General features: G+C 37.4%; 1 protein-coding gene across 2 annotated transcripts in view; it reads right to left on the bottom strand.

The window, feature by feature from the left end:
- Nucleotides 1-1957: 1957 nt before the first annotated feature.
- cnih3 (cornichon family AMPA receptor auxiliary protein 3) overlaps nucleotides 1958-18118 on the bottom strand; it is a 66039-nt gene continuing 49878 nt past the window's right edge. The window contains exons 4-7 of one of the 2 annotated variants that reach the window (XM_024291073.2): nucleotides 16271-16383; nucleotides 11856-12002; nucleotides 11305-11360; nucleotides 1958-4799 (exon numbers count right to left, since the gene is read on the bottom strand). In XM_024291073.2, the coding sequence (XP_024146841.1) occupies nucleotides 11330-11360; nucleotides 11856-12002; nucleotides 16271-16383 (291 nt within the window). In that variant the 3' untranslated portion in view covers nucleotides 1958-4799; nucleotides 11305-11329. The remainder of the gene's footprint in view (nucleotides 4800-11304; nucleotides 11361-11855; nucleotides 12003-16270; nucleotides 16384-18118) is intronic. The other variant, XM_024291074.2, reaches the window with a different exon arrangement.

Raw genomic sequence — 18118 nt, 5'->3', positions numbered from 1 at the left:
CACTCATCCAAGTGGTTTCATCAGTCTGGTCTGCCATTGACTTATGAAGCCACTTGGATGAGCAGACAAAGGTTTAAAAAAGAGGATTTTCAGTCCAGAAGCCATCACTCAACTTCAAGGCTTAGTAAAGTTGTTATGTAAAGAAAGAGCCACTAGTTATGTGTCAATAAAAAGACTACCCCCTTTTTAAGGATAATTTCCTTTATAAATCCGTTATGATTCCAGAGTAGACCATCTTTTTGGGGTTTCCTGGATTGTTCTCAGCTGAGACCCCAAACATAATTTTATATCTCCCAGCTGGTCTAAAATGGCTTACTGAACGAATTCATGAAGTAATGAGAAGTGTGGAAGGACCACCTGGACGTGCTTACATAAAGTTAGGGCCCAAATTAGAGAAGCTTAAAAGGAAAAGCACGGACAAAACTTAAAAAGATAGAAGGATCTGTCAATCCTTATACATTTATGGTTTAAAGCACCATGGATCCCTAAAGTTTGACAGATCCTCAGAACTGTTTTAATTCTGCTCTGAAAGTATTCTTTATAAGTTTAGTAAAAAAAAAAAAAAAAACTTTTGTTCTATAAAACCTAGAGACATGTGTATACATAATGATGCTTTAATGGTCTGAGTCATTAGTGAAGCACAAAAACAAAAATATTTATAAGATATTAGGGAAAAGTGACAGGTGTCCTTATACAGCCATGTGCTTTGTCCTGGCATCTGTCAGATGTAGACTTCTCCATCCCACAGAGAATCCTCGTTTGTCACTCCACAGGCTCCCACTGCTCCACAGTCGATTGATGGTTGGTGTCACACGGATAACACAAGGTTGCCATGGTGTTGCTGTCCCATGTAAGCCATTTAAATCAGTGTTTGAAAATGCAAACTGCACAAGTAGATTGTTGTTTTTATGCATCTGGGCCATTGAGTCTAGGTCCAACACATAAAATCAATGTATATGTCAACATTAACAAGATGTAAAACGCTTATTTACCTGCACTAATTTATTTAGTGTGTCTATTTATCATAAAACGTCGTACCGTAGGACATTACAGAGATGTATGCTTTGCACATACCACTCGTCCTGATGTTTTTGTTGTTTCAGTGGTCCCAAAGGCTCGACTTTGCCATCAGGCTGTCATTTGTTACAGCCTTGTGTCTGGGGATGCGCACACACACACAGCCATAAACAAACCACACTGCAAGCACCAACATTTATTGGCTTCACAAGAAGCAAACAACGACAATAAAGCTCGAAAACATGTGATAAATGGAGTCATTGTGCAACACAAGTCTGTGCACAGCTGCAACCGCGGAGAAAATATCTCTCTGTCTCGAATAAATCAAAACAAAGACTACAAGAACTTCTGACGATGCAGTCAATGAATCTTAATACATGCAGGAAAGGATATCTGAGGATGAATGTTTGTACTGTGGGAATGTAGTCCTCTTTTGCAATGAAGGTTTTTTTTAAGTTTTATAACAGAAAACTTTTCAGGCAATATGGCTATAGGAAACCTTTTAATTTCTAAAAAAAAACTATGTACCTTATGAGGGAATTCTGGTTTTGTATCCTGACCTGGAACCAATTTGGTACACAGTGCTCAGAAGTCTGTCAATTTTTTTGAATGACTTTGGTAAACTAGTGAGTGAAACAAATGAAAACTTTGCTTCAACATACTGAACTGTATTGGTTTTTTATTTTTTTATTTTAGGTGTGTCAACTGAACAATGTTGAGTTATTTTAAATACAATTTGATGTATCTGTAGTGTTAAACTCTGCAACGTTATTGCAGATTAAAGAGATATTTCACAAGAAAAACTTCCCATCAACCGTCTGACCAATCAGATGCCTCTTTATATCTGCGTTTTGGGTAGCTTCATCTGAAAATCAAACATTTTGTTAACATTTGTTTTTTTTTTTACAATATGGTGAGAAGATACAGGCAAAACGGAGTCTTTAGATTTTAAATATTTTATTTCATAAACAATATTGAAATTGAACTTGATCATATACATGTACAGAATAAAAAAAAGAAATGCTCAAGTTGGGGTAAGAGAAAAAATGTCTTCTCTGGGGGTGAAGTTCATACAGATCGGTCAGCATGTGTATGCTGAAAGGCTACCTACATCCACACTGTTTGTGCTATTACAGCATAATTTAGTCGAGCTGAAAAGGGGAAATTGTGATGGTATTGTGAAAAAGTACATTTCAATGAGGGCATCTTGTTATTGTTTTTATAATAAAATGCACTGAACTGAATCAAAATTAGAATTGCTTATGCTTGATTTTATTCCAAAAAAAAAAAAACAATTGAGTCTGATTTGGAATGAACTAAACTCCAGTTTTTTTTACTGATCTTTATTTCTATGTAAAGCACCCTGAGATCACCTCTGCTGTCCCACAGAAATGAATGGCATCACATTAAACTGAGATTCTAGTCTTTAATTACAAGTGGAAGCTATAAATCAGCTATGTGAGTGTCATGGTGGCAGTGTTTATGGATCTCTCAAGTGCAATTTCAAAGTATTACAAGACATTGTTGAAATTTTCTGGAAACAGATGCTGACTATTGTGTTGTCAGACCTACAGAAATACTCCTGTGGACCATGGCGAATGTGCTGTCCTCGTGTATCCTCTTCTTCTATTTTTACATATTTGTTTTTTATCTTTGGACACCTGGGATCAACCGTTTGAGTGATCACACGAGCGCTCCACGGTCCATCCCAAAGGGCTCTTGTTTGCCCAAGGTTTGGTTGGGTAGTTTTGAAGGTTCACGTGAAGATTGGTGTGAATTAAACAAATCATCCCTAGTTTAGTTGAATATGAGGGTTTAGGGTTGTTCACGGAGGAAACACATACAGACTATATCACCAAAAAGTGGATATAAACTAAGAGAGTGATGTCAACGGCTCACATCCACAGAACTATAAACCATGAAAAAGTGGCTAGATATCTTTTTGGATGAACTTTCACAATGTTGTGATACTTATTCCATGAAGTTTTTATGATTTCCCTTTTGCCCATAAGGATTTTCTCCAGGTAGTGTTGCACTTATCTTAATTCAAAGTTGAAGCGAGTGGTAGCCTTTGTCTGTTTGGGATCCAACGATTTATCCGCTTATCCGGCCTTCAAGCACTCTATGCATCCAATCAGGACACAAAAGGTATAGATAAAGAAACAATAAAGTAAAGAGGTGAAGGTGTGTAACAATATATGATAGTATAACCACTTTTCATGCTTTATTTTCTTCCTGGTCTGTGTACATTTTAGTACTTCCTGTCCAATATAAGTTGACCAAAGTAAGTGAAATGTTTCACTAACTCCCCCTGATTGACGGATTTTGTTGTTGCCCCTCTTTAGGCTGTATTCTCAGTTAGCTTGTGAGTGCACAGCATGGGTGAACTCTTCAAAAAAGTGGTTCCGTCTTTCACCGAGGTGTCTCTTGATGGCCAACTGGTAGACAGTTCCCCACTATTCATACAGTGGGATAAAACTCATTGGATTAATACTTGTGCACATACACAAGTCAAAACGCGTTCAGTTGTTTTGCAGGTGAAAGAGGTTGGGGAGAAAAAAAAACGTATATTTATTCCAGCTGCAATTTTGATTATCGAGAGCTTCATCTGAGGAATACATCGCTGTGTATTACCTTTACACCAATGTTCACATCATAAAGGTTAAAAAAAGGTAATATTTGTCCTTTTAAGTGGAGTTTCCAGGACAAAACAGCGTTAAGGATTCTCCTGAATTACTGTATTTCCATTTCCGTAGAGTACAACAAAAAAAAAACCCATTTTGGTCCGTCACCTAAAGAGAGCGCTAGAAAATATTCACATTGTTTCCCTGCCTTCAAACGAGGCCGAGAAGTTCTTTACAGGTTGGAAGACCTTCACCTACATGGCTAGAGCGTTGTACATTTCCTCGAATATTGAGCCCAAATATTGCGAACATTGTGCAACAGCAAAGACACTGTTTGTGCAAAGAATGTGTGCTCGGCTACTACAAAAAGCTTTCGATGGGTTTGGGGGATAGGTTTCAAAAGAATTTCCCACAATGACACCAGCACAACACGGAAAAAAGGCATTTGCTGCTTAGACTACTGTGGATCGGTTAGAAGATAACGTCATTCTTTGAAGAAAACACAGAAAGCACTCGTCACAAAAAGCCATTAATGTTAGATAGAAATCCTGCCGTTGGTGAACTTCCAGGAAAACTTCCGGGAAAATGTCAGCAGAGTTATCTTGCTCTGGTGCTTTTTGCTAGACCTCACCTCTCTTTGTAGTGGTCACCCCGCTTGACCCATGTTTTTTTTCTCCTCTGCACTGTTGATCGCTATAGTCAGTGGAGCGCGGTGCTGAGCAGGGTGAACGGGCGCTTCACTGTGCAAACGCCGCTGTGCTTTTTCATCCTCCGGACCACGTCTGCAGTGCACGCCGCAGCATCCCAGAGGAGGCCTTTGAACGCCTCTTTAAACGTGTTTGTTACCAATGTTGGTCAGGCAGTGAAAATCTCTGGTCTCCCTTCAGCAGACTGTAAACAGTAGATTTAGTCTTCGGTTTTCACACACAGGCGAAAGCAAAGCCTTCTTTGTGAAGCAGAGAAGCAGCTCTGAACTCAGTTGATTCTTCTTTTTTTTTTTTTTTTTAGCTTCACCTCGAAAAAAAAAAAAAAATCTCATGGTCTCATTTTAATTTGTCCTCTGGACCGGCACTCTGTTGTATAAAAGGTTTCCAGAGGCGTTTCTCCCTGGTTGCTAATACAGTGGCTGTTTATGAGGTAACCAAGGAGTAGATCATACTGAAACACATGAAACAGACAAAAAACACAGAGTTAAAACATCTTTGAAAGGAAAAAAGGGCATTTCATTTTATATATATATATAATGCTTGACTTTTCAGAATATGTTTGTTTGTAAAGTTAAAAAGGAAATGTACCACCTCTTTTAGTCCTATGTTTTTTTGACATTTGAAACCCAACAATATACTGTATATATTATTTTCTCTAGTGCAAGTTATTCAAATTCTAAACTGGCCAATAAGACGTCTCAGTAAAAGTACTGGCGACCTGTCCAGGGTGTATCCTACCTTTGGCCAGAACTGGAACTGGTCGGGTTAGACTTTGGCAGCCCCGTGACCCCAGAAGCGATAAAGTGGTTTAGAAAAGGGATGGATGGATAAACTAGCCAATCAGAGGCCTAAATAAAAGTGTTATTACTGGCCCTCACATTGAACGTTCGCAGAATTTAATTGACAGATTTTGGATCAATCATTGCTTCCTATGACATCTCCAACATATTCAATGTCCACCAAGTGAGAAAGTGGCAACTAAATCAAATTTTGTTAGAGCTGGAGATAAGCCATTTTCTATGGGTGACATCACATTCACCCACTCCAGTTCACATATACAGTCACTAAAGCCAAATGAATGCATCACAATTTTGCAAAAAATTCCAAATTAGTTTCTTTGTTGCTTCTTTTTACTGAACAGAAACATTCGATTCTTTCCAGATTTGATCTGTTCCACTTTCAGTTTCCCGTCATTTATTTGATGTCCACGTTCTTTCTTGTTGTTTGACAGTATAAATATTATTGGGAACATTTTGCACCGGTACTATGGTGCAAACTTTACCCCAGATGGGAATTATAGGTAAATTTGTAAAAAAAATATATTATAGACTATTCGAGGTTAATGCTACAAAGAAAGCAACACAAAAGGGAACTCTGTCCAAAGTTAAATATGTGTAACATTTTAATAGCTGAAAAACTCAGAAAGTTTGATGATGTTTCACATTAATCTGGAAAACAGCTTCCAATAAAGTACTTAAAGATTGAGATTGGAACTTCCTTGTGGATTTCCCTTGATGTTAAACCAGGAACAATGTTGAATAAAAAACACCAACATGTACATTTCCAATTCATTAGAGTATGCTAAGTGATTAAGTCAATTTCAGTACAAATCTCTAAGGACTACAAGGATGGGACTAGCTAAACTTCATTAGTCTACACAAAGCTACAATTCATGATAATCCTAAACTTTGTTTTACAAACCGGAGAAGTTTTGACCATGTTTGATGCTTAGAGCTAAACTCCACATAGCACAGCAGTGGTTCAATGTGTAGCCAAAGCACCTGGCTAACATGCAGTCACCTTGAACTCTGTACACCAGACGTATGAGGCCATCTGTCCAAGAGCATTTTAGCAAAAGTAGGTTATATGGCATCGTAAAAAGCAGGAGCACAGTCCTTTGTTTTGTAAGGTCTTGAACAAAAAGCGTAGGACTAAAAGAGGTGGTACAACCTTCATGAATTTACAACAGAAGCTAGAACTGATCTTTATTATTAACTTAAAAACTGCTGGTTGTTTTTTTGTCTTTTAAAAATCATATCAATTTCTTTCCTTACAAAATGTCTCAAGTTTACATTTTTAGGTTTTTACCACGACCTAGAAATGCAAAACTGCTTATCCTTCCTGGCAGGTTTGTCTGTGTCAAAATCGGACCCACAACTCTGTGAAAAACTTGCAAACCAAAAAAGAAAAGCTGATGAGCATCATGTAATGCAATGATCATGTGCAAAACAAGCTGTAAAGCACAAGTTAGCAGTGAAATGTGCAAAGGGATTTTTGCCAAGTTTCATATCTTTCGCATTGGCACTGTCGCCCGACGTCCGATCCAGCTCGGCTGTTTGGCATCAGAGCGTCTCTGCGGTTTACCTGAATAAGAAAGAGTCATAATGAAGGTCCCTCCATCAGCAGCGGCTTTTATCAGCAGCTGAGGATTTGACACTTGTCTGGGTGAGCTGGGACATGACGAGAACAGATCAGCACCTCACAGCCAGAAAGCAAACGGCTGAGGCCTCTGCCAGCTCATGCCGACTCAGCTTTGTCGTATGGTGACAAAAATGCGATTTCACTCTCTGGTTTGTGAACGTTAACGGACAGAATGACAAAAAAGTGTTGAAAAGAAAAGGACAAATCAGCAGGGATTCTTTTGGTTTCTTCAGAGGGAGTCCTCCTTTTAAAGACCCACTCCAATCATTTTTTTGTATCTATTGTAAAAGCCTTCCCAGGGATTTTTCAGTTATGATTATGCTGTTTTTGTCCAAAATAAAATGAAAAATAAAAATCAGTGTCATCTAGGAGAATTTCTGCAGAGCAGAGAGCTTGTGGCTTACACAGCTTCTTTTTTCTTAGTCACCAATAAGCCTTTCATCAAACGGCATTTTTGCGACTTCACCTGATTCACTATTTCAATAAAGACATACTCAGAAATGTAATTTTTAGCTTACTTTTCTTTTTATATGTCTTCCATCATCAGAAAAATCGAGAAAGAACATTTTAATCACACCAAAAACCCAATTTTTTTCAGAGTTTATCTTTAAGTGAAACTTGAAGAATTCATAGAGAAAGTCTCACTATTTCATAGAAATAGATGTTCCCTGTGAAATTCATGAGATCACAAGTTGTTTTGGGGAAAAGCACCCCTTGGTGTCCTTGAGTAAGAGTATCGTACAGTCAAATATAACTGATGTTCGACCCTGTATGTATTTTTGCCACTTTTGTTCATGTGGGTTGAAATAAATGTTTAAAGTATTAGTCATTGTGTGGATAGCTGATTATTTTGTACATTTATAATACATATATATATATATATATATATATAAACAAAAGTTATGCCAGCAATAATTATCACTAAAATTAATGTTCTGGAGCTATGTATTTTGGTTGTCTGTGGCTGTAGATTCTTTTTGTCCAAGTTAACCATTTCAATGCAAGCAAACATTCATTTTTCATGCTCTGGAAAGACAGAGGAGAAAAAAGGTTCAGTTGCTTCAGTGCAGCACACGGGCTGTTGCATTTAACAACATGCTTCAAACCAAGCAGTGAAAGAAAACCTGTTTTCATCTTGCAAGGAGTGGAAGTTTCTGTTACTGGGAAAGCACTCAGAATAGACAAGAGAAGACAAGGAGGGTCAGAGGTTAAGGAATCACAATCCGAGCAGATACTGAGGAAGGGGTGCCGATGACAGACAGCGCTGTAGAAGTACAATATTGATGCATCCCCTCCTGTTTTTTACAGATTTCTTAGGGAAAGGTGAACTCCATGCTGTTGGGAGTCAGCACTTCTGTACTGCTGCACGCAGGTGGATCAAATGACAGGTTAGATTCAGCCCGGTGAGAAGAGTGTGTGTTCATCTGTGCCTGATGGGGCATGCTTAATTGTGTTCTGTGTTTACAGTGCATAAAGACAAGGGTCAGTGAATGTGAGTTTTATTTGGGGGGGTTCATATAATGCAGGTAAGATGGTTTCTGGAAAAGAGTGCAACAAGCACAGGTACAAAAAACACATTGAAGCCCCGCCCAGAAATGAAAAGAGGCCTCAGGCTGATCCACTTCCAATTAAACCAGAGGGATGGGTTTCAAATGCCATTTTCTTTGAATTTGAAGAGTAGTTATTGCGTATTTGGAAGGAATAGCTAATTTGTATAATATATATATATACAGTATATATATAAAAATTTGCTTTTTCTTTCTTCGTGCGAAAAACTCTAATGCTTCGTTCACACCGAGCATGTGACGCACAGTCTTGAATGTCCTCTTTACCACATAGTATATACTATAGCGGTGTGAACATAGCTTCAGAGGACGTGTGACAAACTGAGAATGTTTTATCAAATCCGATTTAATTGGAAGTGAATGCACCATCACCTTCAACAGCAGAATACCTTCCTCCTGCCGCTGCTGCCCCGCGGGTCTGTAAAGCAGCACGGTCCTGTATGAGCCAGAGTGGGGCGGGATGGAGTGAGATGAAGAAGCAAGATGGTTTCAGTTCAAGCTGAGAGTTTACTGCACAACTACGGCAAAGCAGTGCCCATGGGATAGACAGCAGCTAGGAAGAGCCTTTACTTTGCTAAATTTCTTTATTGCATTGATATTGTGAGAAAAACTATACATACTTTTTTGGTAAAGGTTTTAACATTTAACTTATTACTTGGACATTTATGGTCCTAGAATTTTCTTAGTACAACCTCAAATGAAAACCCTTTTCTTTACCTGCAACACATATGATCAGATTAGTTATTAATCATTTTTTTTCCTAAAATGTTAACAAACAAACCATTTTTATGTGAAGTTTTTACTGCATTTACTATTGTATTTTCTCATGTCGATTAATTCCTAATCTTAAAAATGTCATAAATAAAATTTTTTGATAGTTTTATATACATATATATATATATATATATATATATATATATATATACATATTTGCTAGAGTCTCACCAGAGCTGATCACTGATTCTTTTTTAGACAAGACACAGTATGACCAAAATTTAGCCAAGTCTTAGCCATTGTACAGATAGTGACAGATCCATCAAAACGAACCAAAATTCTTACACTATCATTAACGCACTTCATGGTTACACTTAGCTATAGATATGTAAATATATGGCTATATATAGAGAGAGATAATTATAGATATAGATGCGCTATAATTCTACATTTATCCGCCTTGTCTCTTTCAGTCTGACAGAAATGTGTAAACAAAGGTTATTTATGCAACGCTTTACCACCAAAAAGCAATTTACAGAGGTTAAGTGTTACATTTCAAAGCAAATCTGCTTTTTTTCAGCTTCAGAATGTGTTAGAATTAAGTCAATTACCCAAGCGATCAAAGAATTACAATAGTTTAAAGAATGTATTTCAATGTACAATTTTATATAGGAGTCATTGGTGTTCATATGAGGTTGAATCTGCCTATTTTAAGACTTATGGTACTTTTTTAAGAACTTTATACAATATTTTCTGATAAACTGTAATTACCAAACGTACAGCGACATGGATAGAGTATTGTTAAGTATAATAGAAGCACTTGCTGTGGAAATGGATGCACTACAAATGGAAATAATAAATAGCTTTTTGAGCATTAATCTTTAGTAGAAGAGCAACACCGTGCCAGGAGGGAGTCCTCAAAGCGCCACAACTTAATTGTGATAGATGTCAAATTTTAAACAAACTTTGAAAGATGTTTGTTTGTAATATTATTATTATTGCCCCTGAATGTTGAAAATACTGACTTCAGAATGTAGCTACAAACACAGACTAACTCTAGTATAAGCATATCTATAGGTCATGTTATAACTGTAAAAGTATGCAAAAGTTTACTCCAAATTTACCATATTGGCCCAGATATAAAACGACTATGAATTAAAGAGAAAGTCTCTTGTTAAATAAAAAAAATTGTTAGAGAACCCTTTTTTCTTACATGTAATTTTCCTGTTTGTCTGATTAAACTGGTAAACACCTGTCCACTGCAGTACATACAAATATTTGTTTTCCTTTGAAATATTAAAAAAATTCTTTAAAAACTGAAAGATGTTTATTCAGAACTAAAAAAAAGAAAAACTGCTGTAGGAGAGAAGTTATATGGGGTTGCTTAGGCCTCAGCAGACGGACAAGTGGGAAACCACATTTGAACTCCGTACGCTCATAGAGTTTGAGTGTTTGGTATCATCATTCAAACGGGACTTCCCACCGGTCCTTTTGGTACCAAACAACTAAAACTGTGGTCTATCTACAAACAAAAAGTTTCCATCTGGTGGCAAATGAGCCTCAAGTCCACATTTAAACAAAGGGCTAAAAATAAACCAAAGGGAGTTTATGAGTTTCAAGTTGGAATTTCAAAAGCGATTCAGTCTGAAAAAAAAACAAAAAAACGGTTAAAAATGATAAATTCTGACTTATAGTTAAACACGAATTATTCTAAAAACGTGATTATCCAATGAATATCAGAGCACAATTGAGAGGGACCTGGCTGCAGACAAGACAGCATCTGACATAAATAGCCGGAAGCGAAAATTACACAACTTAACCCAACCCTAACTGTAACTTTAACCCCAAAGCTTGAAAAACTGTAAGTGTTCACGTCATTTTTCAAGCTATATGGGTACTCTGGTTCTGGATGAGGACTTTCCGTTCTGATGTATTCAGCCAAGTCATCATAGAACTTAACAGATTTTTTTTTTTTTTTTTTGCTGGTCCATAACTCCCAGCATACCATCACACTTTTTACTACTCAGTGTGAAAACAATCTTGAGTAAATTTTGGTCAAATTATTAGTCAAACAGATTTTGGCACCGTCTGGACAGTTAGAGACACTGTACCCTTTATTTTGATGATTTAAACAAATTCGTTCTAGGATTTTAGGACACTTAAACACTGTCTTATATTGGGACCAATACAGTATAAAACCTTTAAAGATCTCTTGCTACCAAATCAAAAAAATAACAAAAAGTGTGAGGGTTGTACCTTGAAATGTTTCCATTGATTAGACCTAATAGAGGGATATTTCCAGGTTCCAAACACTGCAGCACCCACAAGACGCACAGGACAGGAATCCAGAGGGATTACAGTCGGACAGGGATAGGAAAACTCTGACCGTTACTGTCACATAACAGTGAAAGATTCTTGCAAGAAGAAGTTGAGTATTGGACAATACCAGGTCAAAGTGAAGGCATTAGAACATAACAACATTCTTTAGAAATAAAATGCATCTTTTATGACCTGTTGGCTGGATCTTAGCTGGTGGTGCTAGCCAATGAAGTAAAGAATCAAGTTCTCATAATATCACATGCATCTAACAACTACAGTACACTCAAGCATGTGATTGACAGAGAATTTGTTACTTTATTCAGTGATTTGCACGCACTTTGCTGCAAAACTGAAAAATAAAACAATTAATTAAAAACAGAAATTGTACAAAATTTCAGTCCAGCATCAAACTATGGCTTTAACTATAGTCATGATATCATCTCCACAGGTAATCCAATGATCTCCCCATGCCTCCAATCAAAACTTACCAGTAGAGATAGTAGAAGAAGGAGAGGACGAAGAAGGACAGTTTGCACCAGGCCTCCTTCAGGCAGAACTTGAGCGTGTCGCCGTTCATCACAGATGCGGGGTCGTACAGCAGCTCCTTGGTGTCCGTTGGGGAGTGAAAGTACCTGCCACAGGGGGCAAAAAGACCACACTCCGGGTAGTTGACCCGTTCCAGACCACAAAAAAATGGGAGGCGGTTGAGGAAGGTTAGGGAACGAAGGAGACAGCGCGTTTACAAATGCCTTGATGAGTTTGGCCTGGACACCATCATGCAGAACGTGTGTGAAACTGGCTGATGGAAATTGACCAGCCCGGATACCAGATCATCAAACGACAAAAAATATATGACTCTATCTGTCTGAAAGTGGATGCATCACAATGTAGCTGAGTAGAAGATTTTTTATCTTAATTTTCTTTATATATGTTGTACATTTAATGTGTTACGTTGTGAACTTAATGTGTTACATTGTGAACTTAAAGTGTTGTGTTGGTAACTTAATGTGTTACATTGTGAACGTGCAACGTTGTAAACTTATTGTTACGCTGTGAACTTAAAGTGTTGTGTTGTGAACTTAATGTGTTATGTTGTGGACTTAAAGTGTTGTGTTGTGAACTTAATGTGTTTTGTTGTGAACTTAATGTGTTACATCGTGAACATAATGTGCTACGTTGCGAACATATTGTGTTATCTTGTGAACTTAAAGTGTTGTGTTGTGAACTTAATGTGTTACATTGTGAAGGTAATGTGCTACATTGTGAACCTAATGTGTTACGTTGTGAACTTAATATGTTTTGTTGTTTACTTAATGTGTTATGTTGTGAACTTAATGTGTTACGTTGTGAGCTTAAAGTGTTGTGTTGTGAACTTAATATGTTTTGTTGTTTACTTAATGTGTTATGTTGTGAACTTAAAGTGTTGTGTTGTGAACTTAATATGTTTTGTTGTGAACTTAAAGTGTTGTGTTGTAAACGTATTCTGTTGTGAACTTTAAGTGTTGTGTTGTGAACTTAATATGTTTTGTTGTGAACTTAAAGTGCTGTGTTGTAAACGTTTTCTGTTGTGAACTTTAAGTGTTGTGAACTTAATGCGTTGTGTTGTGAACTTAATATGAAGTTGTGTGACCTTTCTTGGCCACCGTAGTTCTCCATTATGAGAAAAAGGCCACATGAATATTTTACAAACATGTTTTTCATTGGAGAAGGTCTTTAAATTATTTCATTTTTGTGTTGTGAGAAATGTTGTAATATGATGGAACTTCTTGTAAGCAAGAAGAAATTTGATTGTTAAACCTTTCTACTGGAAAATTAAATATTTATGGGGAAATGGTAAAACTCTCATTAACTTAATTATGTACACTCCCTGACACCAAATTTCTTATTTTCAGAATATTTCGAAGCAGGCATGTAGCCTCTCTGCTTTCATTTGAACGTCTTTTAAAATCACCCCCTAAACAAGCCAAATTATAAACTTCTGAGAGGACTGATATCATTCCTACATCCAGTTCCAAGTCTTCTCTGCTGGATCTGTCTCCCGTCTTTCATCATGGTGTTACTTCCCTTACATTTGCTCTCCACTCTCTTTCTGCCTCGTCTCCTGTCTTCTTATCTCTCAGCTGCTGCATCTGTAGCCAGTGGGCATCTGGCACAGTCTGCACTTAATGAGACAGCAAGATGCTCTGTACTCTTTGACCAAATAACGGCAGACAAAGAAGGAGAAGGGGAAAAAAGCGCCTGAGCATCATTACCAGTGTGTCTTCATGGGCGATATAGTTAAATAGTGTGCAAAGAGACTCATAAATGTAGGTATTACCAGCCTTAACAAGGAAGATAATTACTGTTTTTTAGTGCTCGCTTTATACCATTGGATGACACTTGTTCCAAAAATGATGCAATGGGAAGTTATGGAAGACATCTTCACATTTGGTTTGTTTGAAGCTGTTGATAAAAAGACCTAGCTATTGTGAAGGAGTTGATGGTAATGAATATGTTGGAAACACACAGTTATAGTTGCTATGAGGATACAAAAATTATAAACTGGCCCCAATAAAAGTGCCTTCTGACTGCCACTAAACGTTCAAAACTTTTGATTGACAATTTTGTGTAGCCTGTTTTCAAGTGGTAGGGATGATTGGCACAAGTGGTTACCATGGAAACGTTGGCTAACCCTGACTCAAGCCAATCACTGCTTACCCTCAACATCTGGTTCCAATATGGTGATGTCCATACCGGGAAAAAAATGGCAACTGAATTGACTTCAATACTTTGAGACTGGAAGTAGGACCTTTTCTGTAGGTGATGTCACACTTATTCTTTCCAGTTCGCATACATAGTCAATGACGCATAGGTGGGAGTGTTAGCTATTAAGAGGAGGTGATGTAGAAATGGAATTGGGCCACGAAAAAACCGTGTCATGTTTTGTGAAGTTGTTGGAGTTGACAGTGACCTTTCACTTTAGTGTCCACACTTGTTTTACTTCATGTTAGCACAAGTCACTGATCAGAAGATAACATGGCAGAAACTTTTGACTTTAAACTTACTGAGATCTTGAAAGTGTTTTCAATAATTGGGAGAAAAAAGGAGATTGACTTAAAATGTGGCGTTGATGTTGGTGTCAGTTTGGAAGTTGCTAATATGCATGTTAGTTCATACATTATCATCTGTAGATTTAAAGTGAAAAGAATCAAAAGAGTTAAAACATGTTTAGAACACATAAATTAAAATGTATTATTTGGAAAATTGCTTTGGGATATCTTTCGTGCACTAGATTTGAAGTAAACTGGCTGTAGAAAATGCTATCTATTTTATTTTGTAATGAAAGTGTAATTGAAGGTTCATAACAGAAATAAGACATCTGTTTCTTGTTTGCCCTTTTCCAATCGTGCTTTGCGTAGTAATTTCTAGCTAAAAACCGAATGCTTTACTAGCTAAAAACCCAACTCTTTGATCTTTGAAGTAAGGGGTAGAATACCTCAACAGGTACAACAAATGTTACAGTAGCTAAAACCACCAAACTGAAGCTAACTTTAACAGATTCCAATTGAAAATCTGGTCTGATAAATTTTGTTTTTTTGGTACAGTATTGGTAACCTGAGACTGAACACACCCCTACTCTGAATGACCAACTAAGCATGGTTGTAACACAACAAACTCCCTTTAAATTAACCCATCTTCTAATCACAGCTTCCGTCAGAATATTGCCAGATAGCTGAAACTGGTCTCTTGAACATAACTCTCCAACTCTCCAGTACTCTCCAACAGTCTCCACGTTCTTTCATCAATGTATAGCAACCCAACCCTGGTGTTACGGCTGTGGCCGTATTTGGTTTTGTCTTTCTTTTTGGTGCAGTGTATTTCTGTCAGAGTGGGACTCCTGTGTGTGTTTTGGATCTTTGTCTTTTTTTTCCTTTTGATTTGTTTCAGGTGTGGTGCTGGAGGCATGGCTCCCCATTGGTCCAACCTGAAGGAGGGGAGCCTTTAAAACCACCATTTGGACCTCCAGACCAGGAGAAGGGAGCTGGGCTGCAACCTGTCTCTGCTGCAGCTCAGTGAACTTCTCCACCTGTTTAGATTTGTGCGCACTTTGTTTTTTTGGTATTTTTGGTTTAGGTCCCACTCTGTTTAGTTTAGTGTTGGTTAGTTTAGGTGAAGCTGTAGGGGTGAACCGCCATTTTCTTTAGTAAATGTTTTCTCCTGTTTATGTTAGTCCAGGGAGGTTAGTGTTTGTTATTTTACTGTTTCTTTTACAGGTAAGCTCCCTGGGTTGAGTTAGTTGGGGTTTTGTTTGTTATTTTGGCCTTGGATTACCCTGAAGCCTTTGCTTCACTTTTAGTTATTGTTTGGGTTATTTTGTTCTTGTAAATATTGTTTTTTTTTTTTATTTTTATTTTTTTTAATGGAGACATTTGTGTTTTTGTTACATTTTTTTTTTTTTCCTTTAATTTACCTTTATGTTAGGCCCCGGTCCCCTAGACCACATGGGGCGTAACATGGAGATCCATGTTTTACTGTTCTCTCTGCAACACTTTCTACTGATTTACAGACTTGGGTGTTTCCACATTGTGATTGTCAGAACACACCTGAATCAAGGTGGTCAGGGAGGACTAAGGGTAGGGTAGGCCTATATTGATGGGTCTTTGATTGTTGACAAAAGCTGAGATTCTCATCATTCACTAATAGTTACTAAATAGTTTCAATTTCGACTAAATCTTTCCAACACCGTTTTGAATCTATGCCCCAAATAAATAAAAGAGATCATCACTGATAGTAAATAGCTGTACCTAGTAAAGTGTAAATGCAAAAGTGATTCAAAGGCAATAAATGTTTTTTATAAGTTTATGTGCTGATTTAATCAAAAGTGATACACACAAAGTAGTAGTACTTTAGACTTAATAGTTACCTCCATGTGTTGTAAAAGAGGAGGGGGATGTTGAGCCCAACGGTCAGCCACTCCTGTGCGCACAGGAACATGATGCAGAAAAGCCCATGGATGGAGTACTCTGGCAGCACCAACTACAAGACAGGGAGACACGACAGATTGCTGAATCAGTCACTGGGGGAGTGCTTTTATTTTTGTTGACTTGGAGTGAAATGTTTCTACTTTGGCTTATTTTACTGCATATATGACACAGAAGCTGATCCTAACACATGCCGTACAACTCTGTGACAGACCGGACTCAGCTGTGAAGGTGAGGAAATAAGCTGCCAAGCCTCAGGAAACCCTTGGTCCCCTGTGGGAGGCAATTTCTCCACAACTTACGAGAAGCAACTTGGAAAGGAGAACAGACAAAATACTCCCACCTATGTCTATTTTTACTTTCTTTTTTTACAAGGGCAAACAATCTCATTGTAACACTCTTGTCCAATCGATGTGTAGATTCTACTCAAAACCGCATCTAATGGTCCAAGAAATGTGGTTCGAATACAAATATGATTGCAGTTGGATTGATACGCATTTTCTCTACGTTGTCAAAGAGTTGTAAACTAGTACCATGTAATAGTTGGGTTTCATCAACACAGTACATGTTTTAAGAAATGTTACATTTGTTCACCCCTATCGTGTTCACGTGTTTCTACGACCATTTTTGAGCTTCAAGTACAAAACGCCCTACCATAGAACATGCGTCAAAAAAACCAGGTCAAACTTTGATAAATCAGGGACTCGGATTGGTAGTGACATTTGGATCCCTTTCAATTCATGGAAGTGCTAACCATTTAAAAATCGATTATGGAGAAAAGAAATTAATAACTGCAGTTTGTGCCCGGCGGAATATTTAGACATCAAGTCTTTCATATATCAGAATAGAGCTGTGAAAGAAAAACCCAACTACCGGCCAAATCAGAGAAAAGCATCCACTACAATTGTGAAAATGTGAGCCTTTATGAATTTAAAAGAAACAATAAATTCACCTTTCCTCTTACAGTTCCCGTTAATAGAAAAAAAACATAATAAACATCAAAAACATTTTTAGCACCAGACTGTAAAACATGTATTATTTTTGTTTAAAACCAGACTTTTCATGGGAGTCAAAAAAAGACTGTCTCCTATAACCTTGCACCGTTTAGACCAGGGGTCTGAAACTGGTGGCCCGGGGGACAATTCCGGCCCCGAACTCGATATTTTAGGCCCTGCCTTAACATGAAAGGAATGTCTTCTGCATGTCCATGTTTCTTTGCCGATAGCTTTGTATTTGCTTTATGATGTTTCAGCTTACTTTAAGCTTAAAACTTTGAATTTGTTATTGTCGTTGGATCTGGTCATCAGAAAAGTCCTTAGCAACAATTGCTAGTGTTGTTAGCTCCAACAGGACACGCAGAAGATATTGCTTAGTATTACATAGGTTGTGTCCGAATTCCCCCCTAATCACTATATAATGCAGTGTATAGTGAGTTTGCCATTTCTAGTGCTGTCTGAATCTGATAATTCCAAAATCGAGTGCACTCGAAATTTCACAGAAGTCTTTGCGAAAAACTAGCATGCATCGATGGTCACTAGATTAACAAATATAGACCATAATGCATTGTGGTCCAACAATTTTGAACAAAAAAAACATGTTTAAATGTAATATTTGAATAAACCAACCACATTTTCACCATCAGAACACAGTGGAGTCATAAATAAACGTTGTGAAATGTTCATTTTTATTCAATTTTCACTTAGTGAAATCGTTGATGTCATATCCGGTCTTTAGAAAAACGAAAGAAAATTAGTGTTCGAATTGCCTTTAAAATCTAGAGCACTAGTTTA

The sequence above is a fragment of the Oryzias melastigma genome, linkage group LG24, assembly GCF_002922805.2.
Source record: "Oryzias melastigma strain HK-1 linkage group LG24, ASM292280v2, whole genome shotgun sequence".
Lineage (NCBI taxonomy): Eukaryota > Metazoa > Chordata > Actinopteri > Beloniformes > Adrianichthyidae > Oryzias > Oryzias melastigma.
This window is presented reverse-complemented; position numbering and strand designations above follow the sequence as displayed.